The sequence below is a fragment of the Urocitellus parryii genome, chromosome 9 (assembly GCF_045843805.1).
Source record: "Urocitellus parryii isolate mUroPar1 chromosome 9, mUroPar1.hap1, whole genome shotgun sequence".
Classification (NCBI taxonomy): domain Eukaryota; kingdom Metazoa; phylum Chordata; class Mammalia; order Rodentia; family Sciuridae; genus Urocitellus; species Urocitellus parryii.
The window spans coordinates 67,644,962-67,661,564 of NC_135539.1; the positions used below are offsets into that span (position 1 = coordinate 67,644,962).

At 40.4% G+C, this 16,603-nt stretch overlaps 1 protein-coding gene across 1 annotated transcript in view; it reads left to right on the forward strand.

Annotated features, from left to right (window-relative positions):
• The window catches only part of Apbb1ip (amyloid beta precursor protein binding family B member 1 interacting protein), a 102,001-nt gene extending 87,544 nt beyond the window's left edge, over nucleotides 1–14,457 (forward strand). Inside the window, exons 11-14 of the mRNA XM_026408562.2 lie at nucleotides 3,148–3,246; nucleotides 3,910–4,024; nucleotides 10,649–10,752; nucleotides 13,310–14,457. Of these exons, the coding sequence (XP_026264347.2) occupies nucleotides 3,148–3,246; nucleotides 3,910–4,024; nucleotides 10,649–10,752; nucleotides 13,310–13,819 (828 nt within the window). The 3' untranslated portion in view covers nucleotides 13,820–14,457. The remainder of the gene's footprint in view (nucleotides 1–3,147; nucleotides 3,247–3,909; nucleotides 4,025–10,648; nucleotides 10,753–13,309) is intronic.
• Nucleotides 14,458–16,603: the final 2,146 nt, after the last annotated feature.

The window sequence follows — 16,603 nt, forward strand, 5'->3', positions numbered from 1 at the left end:
TGTGCACTTCATTGCAAGCTCAATTTACAGTCAGCTCTGACAATCTCACTCACCAAAACAAAACAACAACAACAAACAAATAACAAATACTAAACTCAAAGTAACAGTGTCAACATTTAAAATGTTTCAGAAGGAAAAAAAAATCTGCTTTCTAAGAACAGTTGTAAACATTAAATTACTGGAGAGAACAGGGCTTGCCCCTCTTCCATGACATCAGAACATAAATGCTGTTGTAGATTAGGAAGCCATGTTTCTGGTACTGAAAGACAGGGCTATGGTTTGGTTTTGCAGATTTTATTGTTGAAGAGAATGCTGCAGGCATTTGTGGAATGTCACATTCCATCTAATAAGTGCCTGGCTTGTTATATTTTTCATCAGTCTTACACTCTGGTTAATTAATGCAACAAATCCTTTTTGCTATTGGGCCACATTACTCGAATTGGTAGATTTTTTCAGTCTTAAAGGCCTCCAAAGAACATGATTATTGGAGTAACATTTGCAAAACTAAAATCGAACATTCAGAATTATCAAGAAAGCTCTAAATCACAATTTAAAAAGTGAAATGTGTAGTAGCCATCTCAAAGTTTTTGCTGCCATCTGCCGGCCAAACTGGAAAACTATAGCAGCATTCAAATATAACTCAGGAGAGGGAGTCCATGATACCTAAGCAAATAGGAACTGACTATTCTGCAAGAGATGCTGATCCAAATTCTGAGGGCTGAAGGACCTAGATAAAGGAAGCAGTATATTTAAAAATCAAAAATCTAAAAATAGATTTTTGTCAACCGGCTCAGTTTTTATGCCATATCTTTAAATTTGGCTTAATAGCTTAATATGAATACAGAAATTCTAGGTGGTAAATCAAGAGTCATATACTAACCTCTCTGAGCCTCATTTATAAAACCAAAAGTTGTTAAACTTTTACCAAACTCTTTTTTAATTGATGTTATTATTTTTTTAAATATACAACAACAGTGGAATGCATTAGATTCAAGTGGGTTATGAACTCCCATTTTTACCCCGAATACAGATTGCAGAATCACATCGGTTACACATCCACATTTTTACATAATGCCATATTAGTAACTGTTGTATTCTGCTACCTTTCCTATCCTCTACTATCCCCCCTCCCCTCCCCTCCCATCTTCTCTCTCTACCCTATCTACTGTAATTCATTTCTCTCCTTGTTTTTTTTTTTCCCATTCCTCTCACAAGCTCTTATATGTAATTTTGTATAACAATGAGGGTCTCCTTCCATTTCCATGCAATTTCCCTTTTCTCTCCCTTTCCCTCCCACCTCATGTCTCTGTTTAATGTTAATCTTTTCCTCCTGCTCTTCCTCCCTGCTCTGTTCTTAGTTGCTCTCATTATATCAAAGAAGTCATGTCAATTTATAAATGTACTTTTTTGCATTACAATTCTTAACACACATACACCACACACACACACACACAATTATGTATATTCTTTGTTCTTTCTGGTCAATTACAACAGTGTCGCAGGATGACTCACTGGAAAGACCAGCAGGGCAACTGGTCTAGATGCTGCCTCTCAGGTTCCAACTGAAGTTCAGGGCACAATGGCCTTTGCTGAGATCACCTTTGGAAATTAGCCATTTCCTTGGAGATCAGTGATATGCTATAAGCAAAAGAGGAGGGGTCTGTGCAATCACCTACCAGAAGATTTGGGCAGCTCCGCTCCTTTCCTGATCACTGAATTTCATAGCTGCTTCCAGAACTCTTGGCATCTCATTCCACTTTCAGTACCACCCTCAATTTATGCTTATCCTAGCAGGATTAACAAACTATCCTGAGGAATGGAGGAACAAGAGATTGCATGCACGCGCGCGCACGCACACACACACACACACACACACACACACACACAGTGGTTGAGGTTAATTACTTTTCTAACCCATAAAGTTTAATAAAAGTTATAATGACCTGTGAAAATTGAGGTGGCACATATTTCAGAACCTAGGCTTGATTGCCTGCCTGTCACCTTATGGCTGCAATATTTGACTCAGCAAGAAATATTGTGCTTGTTTATTTCTTTCAACAATTATTTTGACACTAGGGCTAGAATAGCAACCATGCACCAGGCCACTTGCTAAGCAATAAATCCCACATAGCTCCTATTGTCATGGAACACACAATCTATCAGAGACAGAAACATAAAAACAGAGGTTACAGGAGCAATAAGGACTGAGAACAAGCAATGCAGGGTGTCTGTCTCTCTCCTTCCTGTCTGCCAAGTTGTTCTCCTGGGACGCCTAGATAACCCCTGATCATCCCTACAAGCCACTGCTTGGTGCCACTTGAGAATAGATGGAAACATTTCTACTGAGGCCATCCATCCAGAAGCCATTGGCCCACTTGGGTACTAGATGATAGTTAAGAAAGGGAGATCATTGCAAAACTGAATTCTTGTAGGAGAAATAATTCTTGGACTAGGCTTGGGGAGTCACAAAACCACCATTCTTGTAGGATTAGTTTTGTAACATAAGAAATAATATATTAAGTTCCCTTATCTGACAAATGGAGAAGCAAGTTGAACTTCTTTGGGGGATAGAGACAGAAGAGATATGAAGGATCAAAAGTTTAAAAAGCAGAGACAGGAGGATCGTGAGTTCAAAGCCAGCCTCAGCAATTTATCAAGGTGCTAAGCAACTCAGTGAGACCCTGTGTCTAAATGAAATACAAAATAGGGCAGGGGATATGGCTCAGTGGTGGAGTGCCCCTGAATTCAATCCCCAATACCCGGCCCCCAGCCCCTGCCAAAAAAAAAGAGGCATTGCTGGAGATGTAGCCTTGAGGTAGACTGCCTGCCTAGCATGAGTGAGGCCCTGGGTTCAATTATTAGTACAAGCTGAAATTTAAAAAATGGAAGTTAAAAAGACAAAAACAAATGTTGTTTTTGATAATTACAGTAAGAGGTGCTTTGATAACTTATATAGCCAATTTCTTAAATTCTTTCAATGTCATTTTTTCAAAAGTGCCTCATTTCCTAATCCTAAAATGGCTACCAGTAATTTTTGCCACCCCTTAGTAATCACATGTGCCAGTGTTTTTTAAAAGTTATTTTGAGAGGCGCTTTGAACCTCTAATAATTGAAGTTTATAAATTGTTCTATTTTGCTTCTTTCTAGCACCCCCAAATTCAGAAGGAGTCTCAGTATATCAAGTATCTTTGCTGTGATGACGCCAGAACTCTCAACCAGTGGGTCATGGGAATAAGGATCGCCAAGGTGAGATGCCTTCCAGCTTCACCCTACTGGGAATTTCTTCAGCCAGCTTCCTGGCCTGGGTCCAGCTTCTGTGCTACTGTGAAACAGCTGACCCACTCTTGGTACAGCCTCAGAGATCATCTCATTTATTTTCCCACTGCATTTATTAAATAATGGGAGTGATAGAAATATGGACCTCTCCACCAACCTGAGAACCAAGGGTTAACTTTACATTGAAACTTTTCAGGTATTTACTCATGGAGTGGATTGCAAGTTCAGGGTACAATTAAGAAATACAAGATTGGCCTGGGGTGTGGCTCCATGGTAGAGCACTTGCCTGGCATGCGTGAGGCCATGGGTTTGATCCTCAGCACCAGAGAACAGAAACACAAGATTGCGTCTACAGTATCATTACGTAAAGACACATCATCAAAATTATTTGGCTAAAGCTCTCTTCTAATGCTGGGTGGAAATATCAACTGATTCTGTTAATCTGAAAACTTATTTGATGTGTGAAAAAACAATCAGATAATTTTTATTGAAATATCTGAAAAACAACAACTTAGGCAAGGACAGAAAAGAATAGTCATGGAATTTTTTTTTCCTCAATGTGTATATTGCAATTGTGTGCAGAACTTGAGATTCATGTATTTCTTTCTCTCTTTCTTTGTATTCCCTCCCTAGTATGGAAAGACTCTCTATGATAACTATCAGCGGGCTGTGGCAAGGGCTGGACTTGCCTCTCGGTGGACGAACCTGGGGACTGTCAACCCAGCTACACCAGATCAGCCTTCCACAGGTACCAAGCAGAGGAGAAACATGCATTCCAAGCTCAGAGCGCATGTTCAAAACTTACCCAACACGCTGTATAAAAGCAAACTTTACAGACATTGCTTGGAATACATTTCTTTTCCCACAGTGAGGCTCAGCCTCACCTCACCCCACCCCAGGCATACATCCAAGTGACCTTTAACAAAGGTTTGACCATTTTTTCATGATATACTTGGTGCCAATCACAAGTTCAGGGTGTGCTAGAATGGAGGTGTGTCTCATCAGAGTTCAAATACTATATTTGTTCAAAGCTCTTTAGCACCCAGCATACTATTACACCAAGGATAAGATAATGGCCTGGTGTTTTGCCTGAGTGGCATCGTGGCTAGAGATTCATACCCAATCCTGACATCACATTTTAATGAAAACATAATAGCAAGTTGCTTATATGTATAAGAAAGAGGGATGGAGTGAATACTGTGTGCTGCTTTACATATACCACTGTCCCTTGGGATCCATGAAATAGTGGGATATTTGCATATGACACATGCACATCCTCCTGCATACTTTAAATCATTTCTGAATTACTTATAATACCCAGTGCAAGGTAAATGCAAAGTAAGTAGTCATTACCCTGTATTCATCCAGACACACTTTTTTTTTTCAAATACTTTTGATCAGTGGTTGGTTGAGTCCACAGATCTGGAACCCAGGGATACAGAGGGATGGTTGTACTATTTTGGGTTCTCACAATAGCCCTGCAAAATATAGATTATAATCCCCACTCACAGCTGAGAAAACGGAAGACAGAAGAAACTAGTATCTAGTATCTTCTACATGGCTAAGCTGTGACTCAAGCACTGGGTAATTTATGAAGAATAAAGGTTTATTGAGCTCCTGGTTCAGTAAGCTCCCAGTTTAAGGGGCCACATCCAGTGAGACTCTTCTTGATGATGGGGACACTGCAGAGTCCTGAGGCAGCACAAAGGCAAGGCACAGAGCAGAACTGTTTCCCGTGTCTACTCCTCCACATAGCTCACTCCTACCTATCCTCAGACCTCAAATTAATTGTCCTTTGTATGTCAGTCAAAATTAATAGTTTGTGTAATATTAGCTTAATCTCTGACCTCCTCTAGACTTTACCGTACCTCAGGAGATCAGGGGCTGGGTTTGTGAACCTTGGTTTCCCCAGCATGGAGAGCCGTGGCTGGCTGATCAGGGGTATTCAGGTAGAATTCAAAAATGGTTGAAATAACAAGTGAAAAACTGAAATGGTACCCTACAGAGTTCCTCTAAGGTTGGAGGAAAGCAGTGTGTGTGAATATCCTTAATTCTATGAGCTCAGTAAATGTAGTTCCAGTCCTTCTAAGTGACTTGCTTATAACCAGTTTTTGAAGAAAATCATTTTTTAAGAATACCATTGCAACAGATGAGACTTTCAATGAGTAAGGACAGAGATCTGGCACGTGATTAAATATCCCGTAGTAGAAGGAAAGCAAATTAACCCATGTGGATGCTGCTGTAGAGCCTTATTAACCAAAAATTCTCAGGTTCTGTCATAGCCACTGGTCCTACAAAGAACAAATGTGTTGAGATTTTAAAATAAACCCTACTGGTATTACAGAGCTGGCGCCTTTTGGGAAATTGAAGCAACATGAAGACACCCCCCCCCCTTCAAATCCCAATTCTTGCAATCAAGTCAGAAAGATTTCAGACATGCTGCTCAGAATAACAGGAATGAGTTTATTGAAGGGATAGGAAAAGGGGAAGGGACCCTTTCAAGGGAGAGAGTGGGTCCTCTCAGAGAGGAGAGGGATAACATGCCTCTCCTGCCCTCCAATTGTATTAGGTATCCCAGAGAAGTTTTCAGAGCCCTCCTGGGTCCACCTCTTGACTTTTAACTGACAGCAAGATGCCATCAGACTATCAAGTTCCCACTGCCATGGCAACTCTTATGTCAGTTTGGCCCATGCAAACTGGTTCTAATTGGATAATGAACCATAAATTCTTACAGGTATTCTGGTTCGGAAGAATTATCCTTATCTCTCTGAGTTTGGGATTTGATCTTTGAAAAGGGTCTTGAAATTCTTTCCCTTCAGTTCCTCTTATTGACAATATTTGGAGCCTGCATTTCTCTTGCAGATAATAGGTAGTTTGCTGAGGAATGTGACATATCCTGTTCATTTAGGCCAGGCAGAGCAGCAGGTAAATTGCTTCTTGGAAAAGAAAGCATGTGGGGAGTCAGCACTGTGGGAATAATCCCCTTAACTTCATGTTCCCACCATCTGCATCTGTCTGTTCCCTATCACTGGGAGCCATCTTATTAATAAAACCTTTCAATGAGGGGGGAATCCTCAATTTAAGCTTTCTTTCCTGTGTGCCTTAGAATTTATTGCCACCAGCACCAGCACGTATAGGATTTTTAGTTCTAAAGGGCAACATCAGCGACTAGGTCAGAAAGAACTGAAAATGAGTTTAAAAGAAACTCAAGTTTACTTTTCCTGGTTACACCCATACACCCTCACAGGGTGACCACTCCTGCTTCCTAGCAATGAAGATCTGCTTGAAATTATGCCATCTTTTAAAATTTAGCTCTTGCCAAATATTCCTACTGAAGCCTTTCTCTCCACCTGAATGCATCACACAAAATCAGTAGGGTTCTTAGAAAGTGTTTGAGGGACATGATATGTTTTGTGCCATGCTAACAATATCACAAACTGGGTAATGTATGAACAACAGAAGTTGTTGGGGCTCACAGTTCTGGAGGCTGGGGAGTTCAAGACCTAGAAGCTCTATCTGGTGACAGTCTTCTTGTTATGTTATGACATGACAGAAAGCATTTCATGAGAAAGAGCTCACAGGAAAGAAGGGAAGGGGGTTAAACTTGTCTTTTTATTTTTTTAATCAAGAACCTGCTTGTGAAAGGATAACCTAGGAGCACAGTACAAATCAAAGCATATGATCCTTTCAGCTCTCCCCCCTTAAAAAAAAATGTCAAGGGGAACATCAAGAATAACCTTGAAAGAAAAAAGTTCCTTGAGGTCTCTATCAGTTTGTTTTGTTGTTGTTGGCACTATCACAAAGACCCAAAGTAGATGAACTTTATGAGGAAAAGAGGTTTTCTCAGCTCACAGTTGTGGATACTGAAAGTCCAGACAACAGGCAAGGTTCCCATGATAGAGGGTGGGAGTGTTGGGAGGAGCGAGAGATCACATTGCAAAATGGGAAACCAGAGAGAGATCCAGGAGTTAGGTCTTTATAACAATTCACTCCCAGGGGAACCCACTCCAAGAGATCAGTATTCCCTTGGGAAGGCAGTGCCCCTAAGGACCTAAGGACCTCCCACTGGGCCCGATCTCTTAAAAGTTCACAACCGCCCACTGTCACTCTGAGGACCAAGCCTCCAACCCATGAACCTCTGGAGGGCACCCCACTTCTGGACCAAAGCAGGGCCGGGGAGTTACTGGTTGACTGCACTCATGGGACCCTTAGGCTCTCTGCAGCACTGGACAGGAAGCCCCTTCCTCCCACTAACAACAGGAAGAGTTCCAGCAGACCTCTGGAACCACCCAGCATAGAGCTGAAGCAGAACTCGGCCGAGGCATACCATGGAGTCCCACCCATCCCTGGCCTCTCTCTCCCGTTCTCCATGGAGCAGACATGCTGTCCCATCATTTAGGAGGAGACAGAGGAAATGAACCCCAACCCCATTCCGTCTGCGGCCTTCTCAGTTTTAGTTCGCAGCTTTTGTCTGGAAATCTAGTATCCCTTTCTCCCGTCTCCCCACTTTGTCTTCTTCCATCCTTCCTCCTTGACACAGTGGAAACCAGAGTCCTAGAGGAATGTAAGTTGCTGGCTGGAGTCAGAGACCACAAGGGATTACTGTTTCTGCTAGGGTTACCCAAGTGGGCGAGGAGGACAGGAGACGCTGCTCTATTCCAAAAGTAATTAGCAACAGTGATTTATTCCAGAAAAATGACAGTTTGCTCTTTTCTATTAGGGAAAGCCATGGCATCTCTTTTAGTACCTATGAAATGACTTTATGCCTATGAAGGTCAGGACTATTTTGAATTTAGAACTGGACACTAATATCTCTTTTCATTTTATTCTGAGAAAATTTCAAACTTACAGAAAAGTTGTGAAAATAACATAAAATCTCCCATGTACTATTTATTTATTTCTTTTGGCACTGAGGATTGTATCGAGCGGCACTTAACCATTGAGCCGCATCCCCAGCAATATTTTGTATTTTATTTAGAGACAGGGTCTCACTGAGTTGCTTAGGGCCTCATTATATTGCTAAGGCTGGCTTTGAACATCCTCCTGCCTCAGCCTCCTGAGCCACTGGGATTACAGGTGTGCACCACAGCACCCAGCTTTCCCCTGTACTCTCTACCCAGATCACCAATATTGAGTATTTCACTATGTTTATCCTTCTCTCTTAACTCCCTCTTCTACACCTTATACACACACATATTATTCTGAACCACTTTCTAGTAGATGCCCCTCTGTTCCTTAAATCTTCAATTTATACTTCCTAAAAACAATTTTTTTTCTTACTAGTCATAGTTACAAGACTCAAATTTAAGAAGTTCGGTATTTGGTATTGATGGCATACTTTCATCTGAACTGCAGTCCATGTTTCACTTTTGCCAACTGCTTCAATAATGGCCGTATATTTCTCATGGCACAGATTCAGTCCAGGATTGGATATCATTCCTGTGCACTGTGTCTGTATGTCCCCATTCATCTGGAACAATGCCTCAGCCTTTCTGTGAATTTCAAAACATTTGCAGGGCTGGGGATGTGGTTCAAGTGGTAGCATGCTCACCCAGCATGTGTCAGGCACTGGATTCAATTTTCAGCACCATATAAAAATGAAATAAAGATATTGTGTCCACCTAAAACTAAAAAATAAATATTAAAAAAATTTTGCATTTTTTTGGTTTTGGTTTTGTTTTTTTAAATAAAGGGAGCCATTTCTTTATAGAATGTCCCGAGATTTAAATGTGTGTTTCCTCATGATTTGTTTCAGGTTATGTACTTGGGGCAGGAATAGTGCAGAGTGCTGTGAGTCCCTCAGGGTCCTGTCTGTCTGTCCCTGTTGGAAGCATTCACTTTGAGCATACAGTTGAGATGTTGTCCAGTTTCTTTTCTGAATGGATTTTTCATTTTGTACCTAATGGTTTGGAGATACTTTGAGGCTATAACCATCTTACTCCTCACCAAACTTTGCTCTTTTTCTCTCCCATCTCCTGAAATCCTGAAAGGCTTCTTTGAGTTGTTATATAGATTAATGGGTTCCTCACATTGGTGGAAAACCCTTTGAAAAGGTAACTACTTGACAGAATTGCTGGCACTGAGGCTGACTAAGCAATCTCCACCTTCACCAGATGAAGAGCAGATCTATGGCATGGGCTGGGTGGCAGCGCAGTCCTAGAAGATATGGCCTCAGTGTGTGGAAACATCTGTTCCTTGGGTGCTTGTTAAGGAGCCAGAGTAATCAACACACAGCATATTCTATCTGATTTTCTCCAAACTGTAAAACTCAGGCTAGGGATGTAGATCAGTCATTGAGTGTGTGTTTAGCATGTGCAAGGCTCTGGGCCTCATCTACACCACCACATGCACAAAAAAACATCATAAACCCTCATAAGTCCTATTTTTGTGGTGAAAGAGCAAACTAAAAGACAGGAAAATAAAATAGTACATATCAGGACTTTTGAGAGAAAAACAAAATATCACATCAATTCCAGGATATATCAGGGGTCTGTACATTGAGCCTAATTCTCCCACCCCAACTCGGCTCACCCTCATTTATTTCTATGTACAGAGGACTTTTTGTTGAGGATAATTTTAAAATGCTATTCCTGTACCCAGCATGATATGAAACAGAAAAAAAATTTAAATAGATTTACAGCAGGTGTGGTGTCTAATGCCTATAATCCCAGCACTCTGGGAGTCTGAGGCAGGATTGTAAATTCTAGGCTAGCCTGGGCAACTTAGCAAGACCCTGTCTCAAAATAAAATAAAAGAGGGGTTGAGGATATCGTTCAGTACTGAAATGCCCCTGGGTTTAATCCAAAATTTATTTACCAAAAGTAAATATAGATGTTCAAGGTTTATTCTCTACTTGCCAAAAAAAGTTTTTAAAAGCAGAATATACTGTCGTCTAGATTCCCAGTTCATCCAGATTTTCTTCAGTGGGCTTTTTCAAGTTTGTTCACTTTCCAGAATCTATTGATTGATTGATTGATTGATAATTGATTGCAGCAATGAGGATCAAGTACAGGGCCTGTGTATGCTATGAAAATATACTAACACATTTCCACCCCCTGCTGACTCTGCTGATCTCATGTACAGTTTTGGCATATTACCTCCAATTTTTAAAAATTAATGCATTTTTGTGCTGGGGATGGAACCCAGGCCTCAGGCATATTAAAGAACTGGTTCTACCCCTGAGCTACACTCTCAGGCAGAACCTGATTTTTCATAGGGTCCTAGGGACCATCATACCTGTGAATCCTCTTTTTGCTTTAGTGATGTGAGCTACTTTGTATTTTCAGATTTACTTTCAAGAATTTTTTTTTTTTTTTACTTTCAAGGATCTTGAAAACATCTTGCTCATTCTTTTCTTTTTTTCCCCCTTCAGGACTTAAAACTGGCACTGCCCAGCCCAATGGTCAGATACCCCAGTCTGCACCTTCTGTCAAGATTGTTCTGGAAGAGGCCCAGAGAAATGTTGAAACAACTAAGGTAAGACTAGAGAGGAACTAACACAAATCAAACTGGAATCTAAAAGCCCCTCTTCTAAACCATAAACAGTTTTCTACTAACTGCTCTTTTTGAAAGAGCAAATATAGTTCCAATAACTAAGTCACTTTACTATAAATTCATTTAGGATATTGCTTTATATTTTTTATCCTAAAGTTACTGAGGCAAGAATCAAAAGTTAAAACCAACCATTATCAGACTGTTTCATGACAATGTAAGCATTTATTTTAAATGCTGGAGGTATTTAGCTACATTTATTTTAAAAGAAGTGATTTTCTTGGGTTAGTGATTTTCTTGGGTTAGTGATTTTTAGTACTCTCTGAAAGTGAGTTTTAAGCTCTTGGGATTTTTATTTATTTTTTATTTTTTATTTATTTTTCCTGAGTAAATTAGGACAACCAACCTTATATGAAGTCTTAAGTAAACCCCCAAACCATATTAGAAGACTACTAAAAGGGTTACACTACAAAATGTACATTTTACATTTTCCTATTAATGTCCCACATACGTCCTCAGGGTGATTGGGAAAAAATACATTCAAAAATAATAGTTAAGATTTGGAGATGTAGCTTAGTGGTACAGGACTTGCCTACCATGCATGAGACCCTGGGTTCAATCCCTGGCACACACAAAAAAAATAAAGTAAAATAAAATAGTAGCCCAATTGGTAAAACATTCTAACTTTTTAAAAAACAGAATAGGTTAATAAAGATTCATTTAAATCTATCTAAAAATCACAGATAACAATTACAATTTAGTTACTAATCCAGTTCATAGCATCTCAAATGACTATAAATCTCATTAAATATTTCCCATGTCTGATTCAAAGCAGCCTTAAATAATTATGATAACGGCACACCACCCAACTATTAGAGTCAGTTGCTTAGCTTCACTAGTTTTTCACTTCATTCTTTTGTTTATTTTTGTCTATTGTCCAGTGGTAGAAACAATTAAATCCTGCTGTATATTGAATGTCTTATTATCTTTGAATATCAATGTATGCTTTTAAAAATTGTTTAGCTAATGCTGTCTTCTCCAGCCTGATAATCTCATCATGCAAAGCACTTTCAGCTATTATTTTCATTACTTCTATAATGTCAGCTGAAAGAAAGTATTCTAAAAGGACAAAAGAAATAAAAGAACCTCAGAATAGAAATCATTTAATGATGTATGGACCATTCCCAAGCTGTCTATTTGGAAATTGAGAAAAAAAAATCACCAGTTAATTAGCTTATCATGTTAATCAATAAATACTCAATCATAAAGCATTTTGCTAAGAAAAAAATCCTAAAGTCTAGAAAACTTCTGCAGTGTTAAGAATTTATTTAGCAAAGAAAGAAAAAAAATGGAAACCCGATAAGATGGAAATTGGAGTGATAATTATCAGCAAAACAAAGGCATTCAATTGCCTAAAATTCCTGGGGAAGTTGCAAGATATAAATATACACCTTGATTTTTGCCAGTTCCACTGTTGGCAGTTGAAGGCAATGTTCTCGTTGGACTTTAGTCAGATTTGGTATACTGGTTTTATTGTATTTAATCTCATCAAAACCTGAGAGCAATATTAACAGGGATGTGGCATTTGCTTGATACTTGACTTCACACCATTAAGACAAGTTAACTGACTGTAGTCCAGGTGTCCTCTTTGTTGCCCCACCACACACACATTGCCTTCTCTGGAGCTATTATGGCAGAAGCTCCTCCTCCCTAGAAGTCCACAGTCTGGAAAAGGAACTTCTGTTCTAGGAACCTAATGAGAAGTAGGGACCCAAGAGCAAATGGAATAGTTCTTAGCTAAGAAAGAGACCCTTTGTGCCTGGATTTGCAAAAAGATCAGCTGTAGCTCATGGAGAACTATTTCCATTTGTTATTTTCTCTCCTGTGTTCTTAGTCCTATTCAAAGTAGGAAATCTAAGCCAGTAGGTTTTTGTGAAGGTTTTGGGGAGCCTCTTCTCTGTGGTATCCTGGGGGTGATTCAGGAGCAAAATAATTTTATAAATGCCTACACCTCACAGCTGAGTTTCACAACCAGTTCAGTCCAGAGCAAGGAAAAAAGGTGTCCCTGAATATTCTGAGGATCCTCGTGTCCTGTCTTGGGTACTAAGGAGTGAGCAGGGAGTCCAGGGAAGCAACCTGGCTTCTATTTTGAGTTGCCTCAGGCTGACTAACTGTTAGATAAGACTGAGGGCACCCCGCAGGGAGCTAAGATCTATGCCAGGAAAGACATTTTAGAGACTGGGGACAATTCTTTTATAAAGTGAGTGCTAGGGAGACATATAGGGGATTTAAATACAGTGAACACCTATCCAGTACAGCCAAGTAGCAGTTGAGCACCCTGAGTTATGATGTTAAAGGCCATTGGAGCCATTCCTGTATCCCAGAGCAAAGATAAACTCATGAACATGCAGTCTCAGGGACTGAGGAACTGAGGCTATCCTGGTGCAGAGATCTGGCAGGTCAACATATCAATGTCATTGTCCTCACCTTCACGGTGGCTGTTTTGTCAAGAATAATGAGTGCTGCTGTCGCTTTGTTGAAGGATCAGAAACCTGCCATGAGTAACCACCACCCAGGAACGCCCAAGGCCCAGCACCTCCCGAAGTCCAGCCTGCCGCCACCCCCGCCTCCAGTGCGGCGGTCCTCCGACACCTGCAGCAGCCCTGCGCTGCCCAAGGCCAAGGGCGCGGGCACCAGCGCCTTCCCGTCCCCACCGGACGACTGCCTGCCGCCGCCGCCCCCGCCGCCTCCCGAGGACGAGGAGGTCCTGCCGCCACCACCAGATTTCTACGAAGCGCCCCCGGACTTCGTGCCCCCGCCCCCGCCGTCGTTTGCGGGCGACCTGGGATCCGATTTGCCGCCGCCTCCTCCGCCCCCGCCCTGCCTGGCCCCCGAACCCGCCGGGCCGCCCCCGATGGCAGTCAAAAGGCCTCCCGTGCCCCCCAAGAGGCACGAGAACCCAGGACTCCCCGGCGGGGGAGCGGGCGGAGAGCAGGATTTCATGTCAGACCTCATGAAAGCCTTGCAAAAGAAGAGGGGCAACCTGCCCTAGGGCAGCCCAGGACGTGCTTGCTGGAGGAGCATTGCTAGTGTCCAGCGCACCACGTCCTGCTGCTTCACTGTCGTCGGGACGTCGCCTTCCTGTTAGATTCACTGTTGAGGTTTTCCAGACTAGAAATGATGTAGTCCAGTACCACTGTTGTGCTCAATATGTTCATAGCAAGATTTAGACAATCCAACTCAAGTACTATATCTCTCCTATGTATTTTCACCTGGATGGAATTTATCTTCCCGTTCAAGTTAACTAAAATGATGTTTTGGGTTTGTTTATTTTATTATGCTCTGAAGCCTCAAATTAATAAAAGTTGAAAGTTTTGCTTAAGACAGAATTTCTAGAAATATGATTGTATAAATTTAATGCAATATCAACACTATATTTGACCTTCTCAAACCTTCCCAAATCCTGTGTCTTTCTAAGTCTTATTGATCTTTAACATATTTTCTATTTCTATGTCAAATCTCTAATTAGTTTCTGAAAACTACTCTCTAATTAGTTCCTGATTGTTTTATTTTCATTTCCATGGCTCTGGGTTTTTTTCTGTTTTGTTTTTTGTGTTTTTTGTTTTGTTTTAATTTTAAAATTCCTGGGGCTGGCATTGTGGCTTAGTGGTAGAGCACTTGCCTAACATGCATGAGGCATTGAGTTGGATCCTCAGCCCCACATAAAAATTTAAAAAATAAAATAAAAGGTATTGTGTCTACCTACAACTAAACATTGTCTTTTTTTAATTAAGGAAGATGATTAATCTTGGATTTTAGTATTTAGAGAAAATTAAGCTCTAAATTGACACTTACATTCAGTTTTAAAAATCAAAATATTTAGTAATTAAAGCTGGTAAGGTAGGCTAATAGAAAGAAGGAACATCTAGAAAAGGTGCTCTTAAATTTTTGAGCAAATGCTTAATAGTAGGTAAATCAATATTTTATAATACAATTCATTTTGTTCTCTTTCCTTTTTGTTTTAGTTTGTGATTTTTTAATGTCACTGCACTGAAAACACAGCTTACCTGATACCTGACCAAAGCCTGGCCATTATGCAGATCCTGAAACAATATAGGAAAGGTATTAATGGCACGATTTGATCACAGACTGATTTGGAGATTTAAAGTTCAACAAAGAGAGATAAATATCTATTGTTACACACAGTTGTCCAGGCCAGTCACCCGGTGGCTCAGGACAAAAGGTCCTTCAAAAGGATTATAATCTGGATTTACTTATCTGAATCAAAATTATCACCTAGTTTGCAGATCAAAAAATGCATTCATCTTTGAGAATAACTTAGAATTTAGGACCATTGTAAGCAAAAGAGTAGTGCTTGGCTGAGTTTATTTCAGGCTAAAAACCTCAAAGGTGTTCATGGTCATTATCTGCAGAAGGAAGGAAAAGTGTTCTTTCCATCTGACAGCCACAGAATCTTAAGGATGAAGGCACCCTGAAAATACAGTCAAGCCCATTCTATCAATGATGACTATGACTTTAAGTAATAAAATCAACTGGAAAAGCTCAAGTAAAAGGTGGTATTTATTCTGTGGATCAGAGGCACAGTTCCAATAACCAAGCATGTGCCTAGACTCTCAGCCAGGCCCTAGAAGTGGTTCCTGGAAATACAATTCATTTCTCAATTTTCTTCTCTATACTTTTACCTCATTGTTACCTCTTTGCAAACATTGTTACTCTCTGCATTGTCACTGTACTTTTCAGTCCCTATGATGGAGGAAAGTCACTCTGCAATTCCCAAATTTCTGTCAACTCTGTCTAAAGAGGCCGGGACAGCCTGGCTATCTTTCATCCTAACTGGAAAAATTCTCTGAAAAAGTACAGCATCGGTCAAGGTAAGGAAAGGCCATTTCCTTGTCCCACCATCTTTAGCCAAACATGATAAAAGAGGCAGTAGGGATGCATCACTGTGGATCAGGAGGGGTCCAGAGAGTAGGACGTGAGGACATGGGAGAGTAGAAGAGAGGGATGTGGTTTAATGGGCTTCATTGAGACCCCAGAAGTGTCACTTCTGGAAGGAATCAGGCCACGGAGATGGATCACATCCCAATAACTTCCATCTATACCATATATCCTTATAGTGGGGAAAACTAAAAATTAAAACTACACTGTTCATGAATTTTAATATTTGATAATGTGTATTTTAGGCAAGATACTGAAGAGAATTAGTTTTGTAGTCAAAATATTGACATAGTTGACCATGTATTTATGGACAGAAGTCTTAGAAATCTGTGCTGCTTTTAGTTAGTGAATCCTGGGCAGAAGTTTGCTTTTGACAGACCCAGGCACCAGATCATGATCTCTGCAGTTTTCACTCAGTGGAACAGTCTTTGGTATCTGACTGGAAGGTCTTCACAGACAGCTCCTATGCCTGAGTGTGATTATTTAGATTGGCCCTGGAAACAAAGCAAAATCTGTTCTTTTTTCATGAAGCTAAGTGAGGTCTTTGCATGAGGGCAAGTGCAAAAGCCAGGGCAGAGCTAGAAATGTGGCAAAGAGTGCAAGGATTAAGACAATAATCCTATATCTTGGTTCATAAAAACTATACAATTTTTTATATAATGTCATCAGGACAAAGACCCATGTAATAGGTCAACTGCAACTAAAACTACAGCATTTGACAGTTTATAGGAAACATTTAACCTGCCATATAATAGAATCTGAAGTAAGATTTTACCGTAAATCCTCAAAGGGAGAACATTTAGATCTTTATTATGATTCACATATTTGATTTGATCACAGAAACAATAGCTGGTATGATATTAAGATGATTCAACTC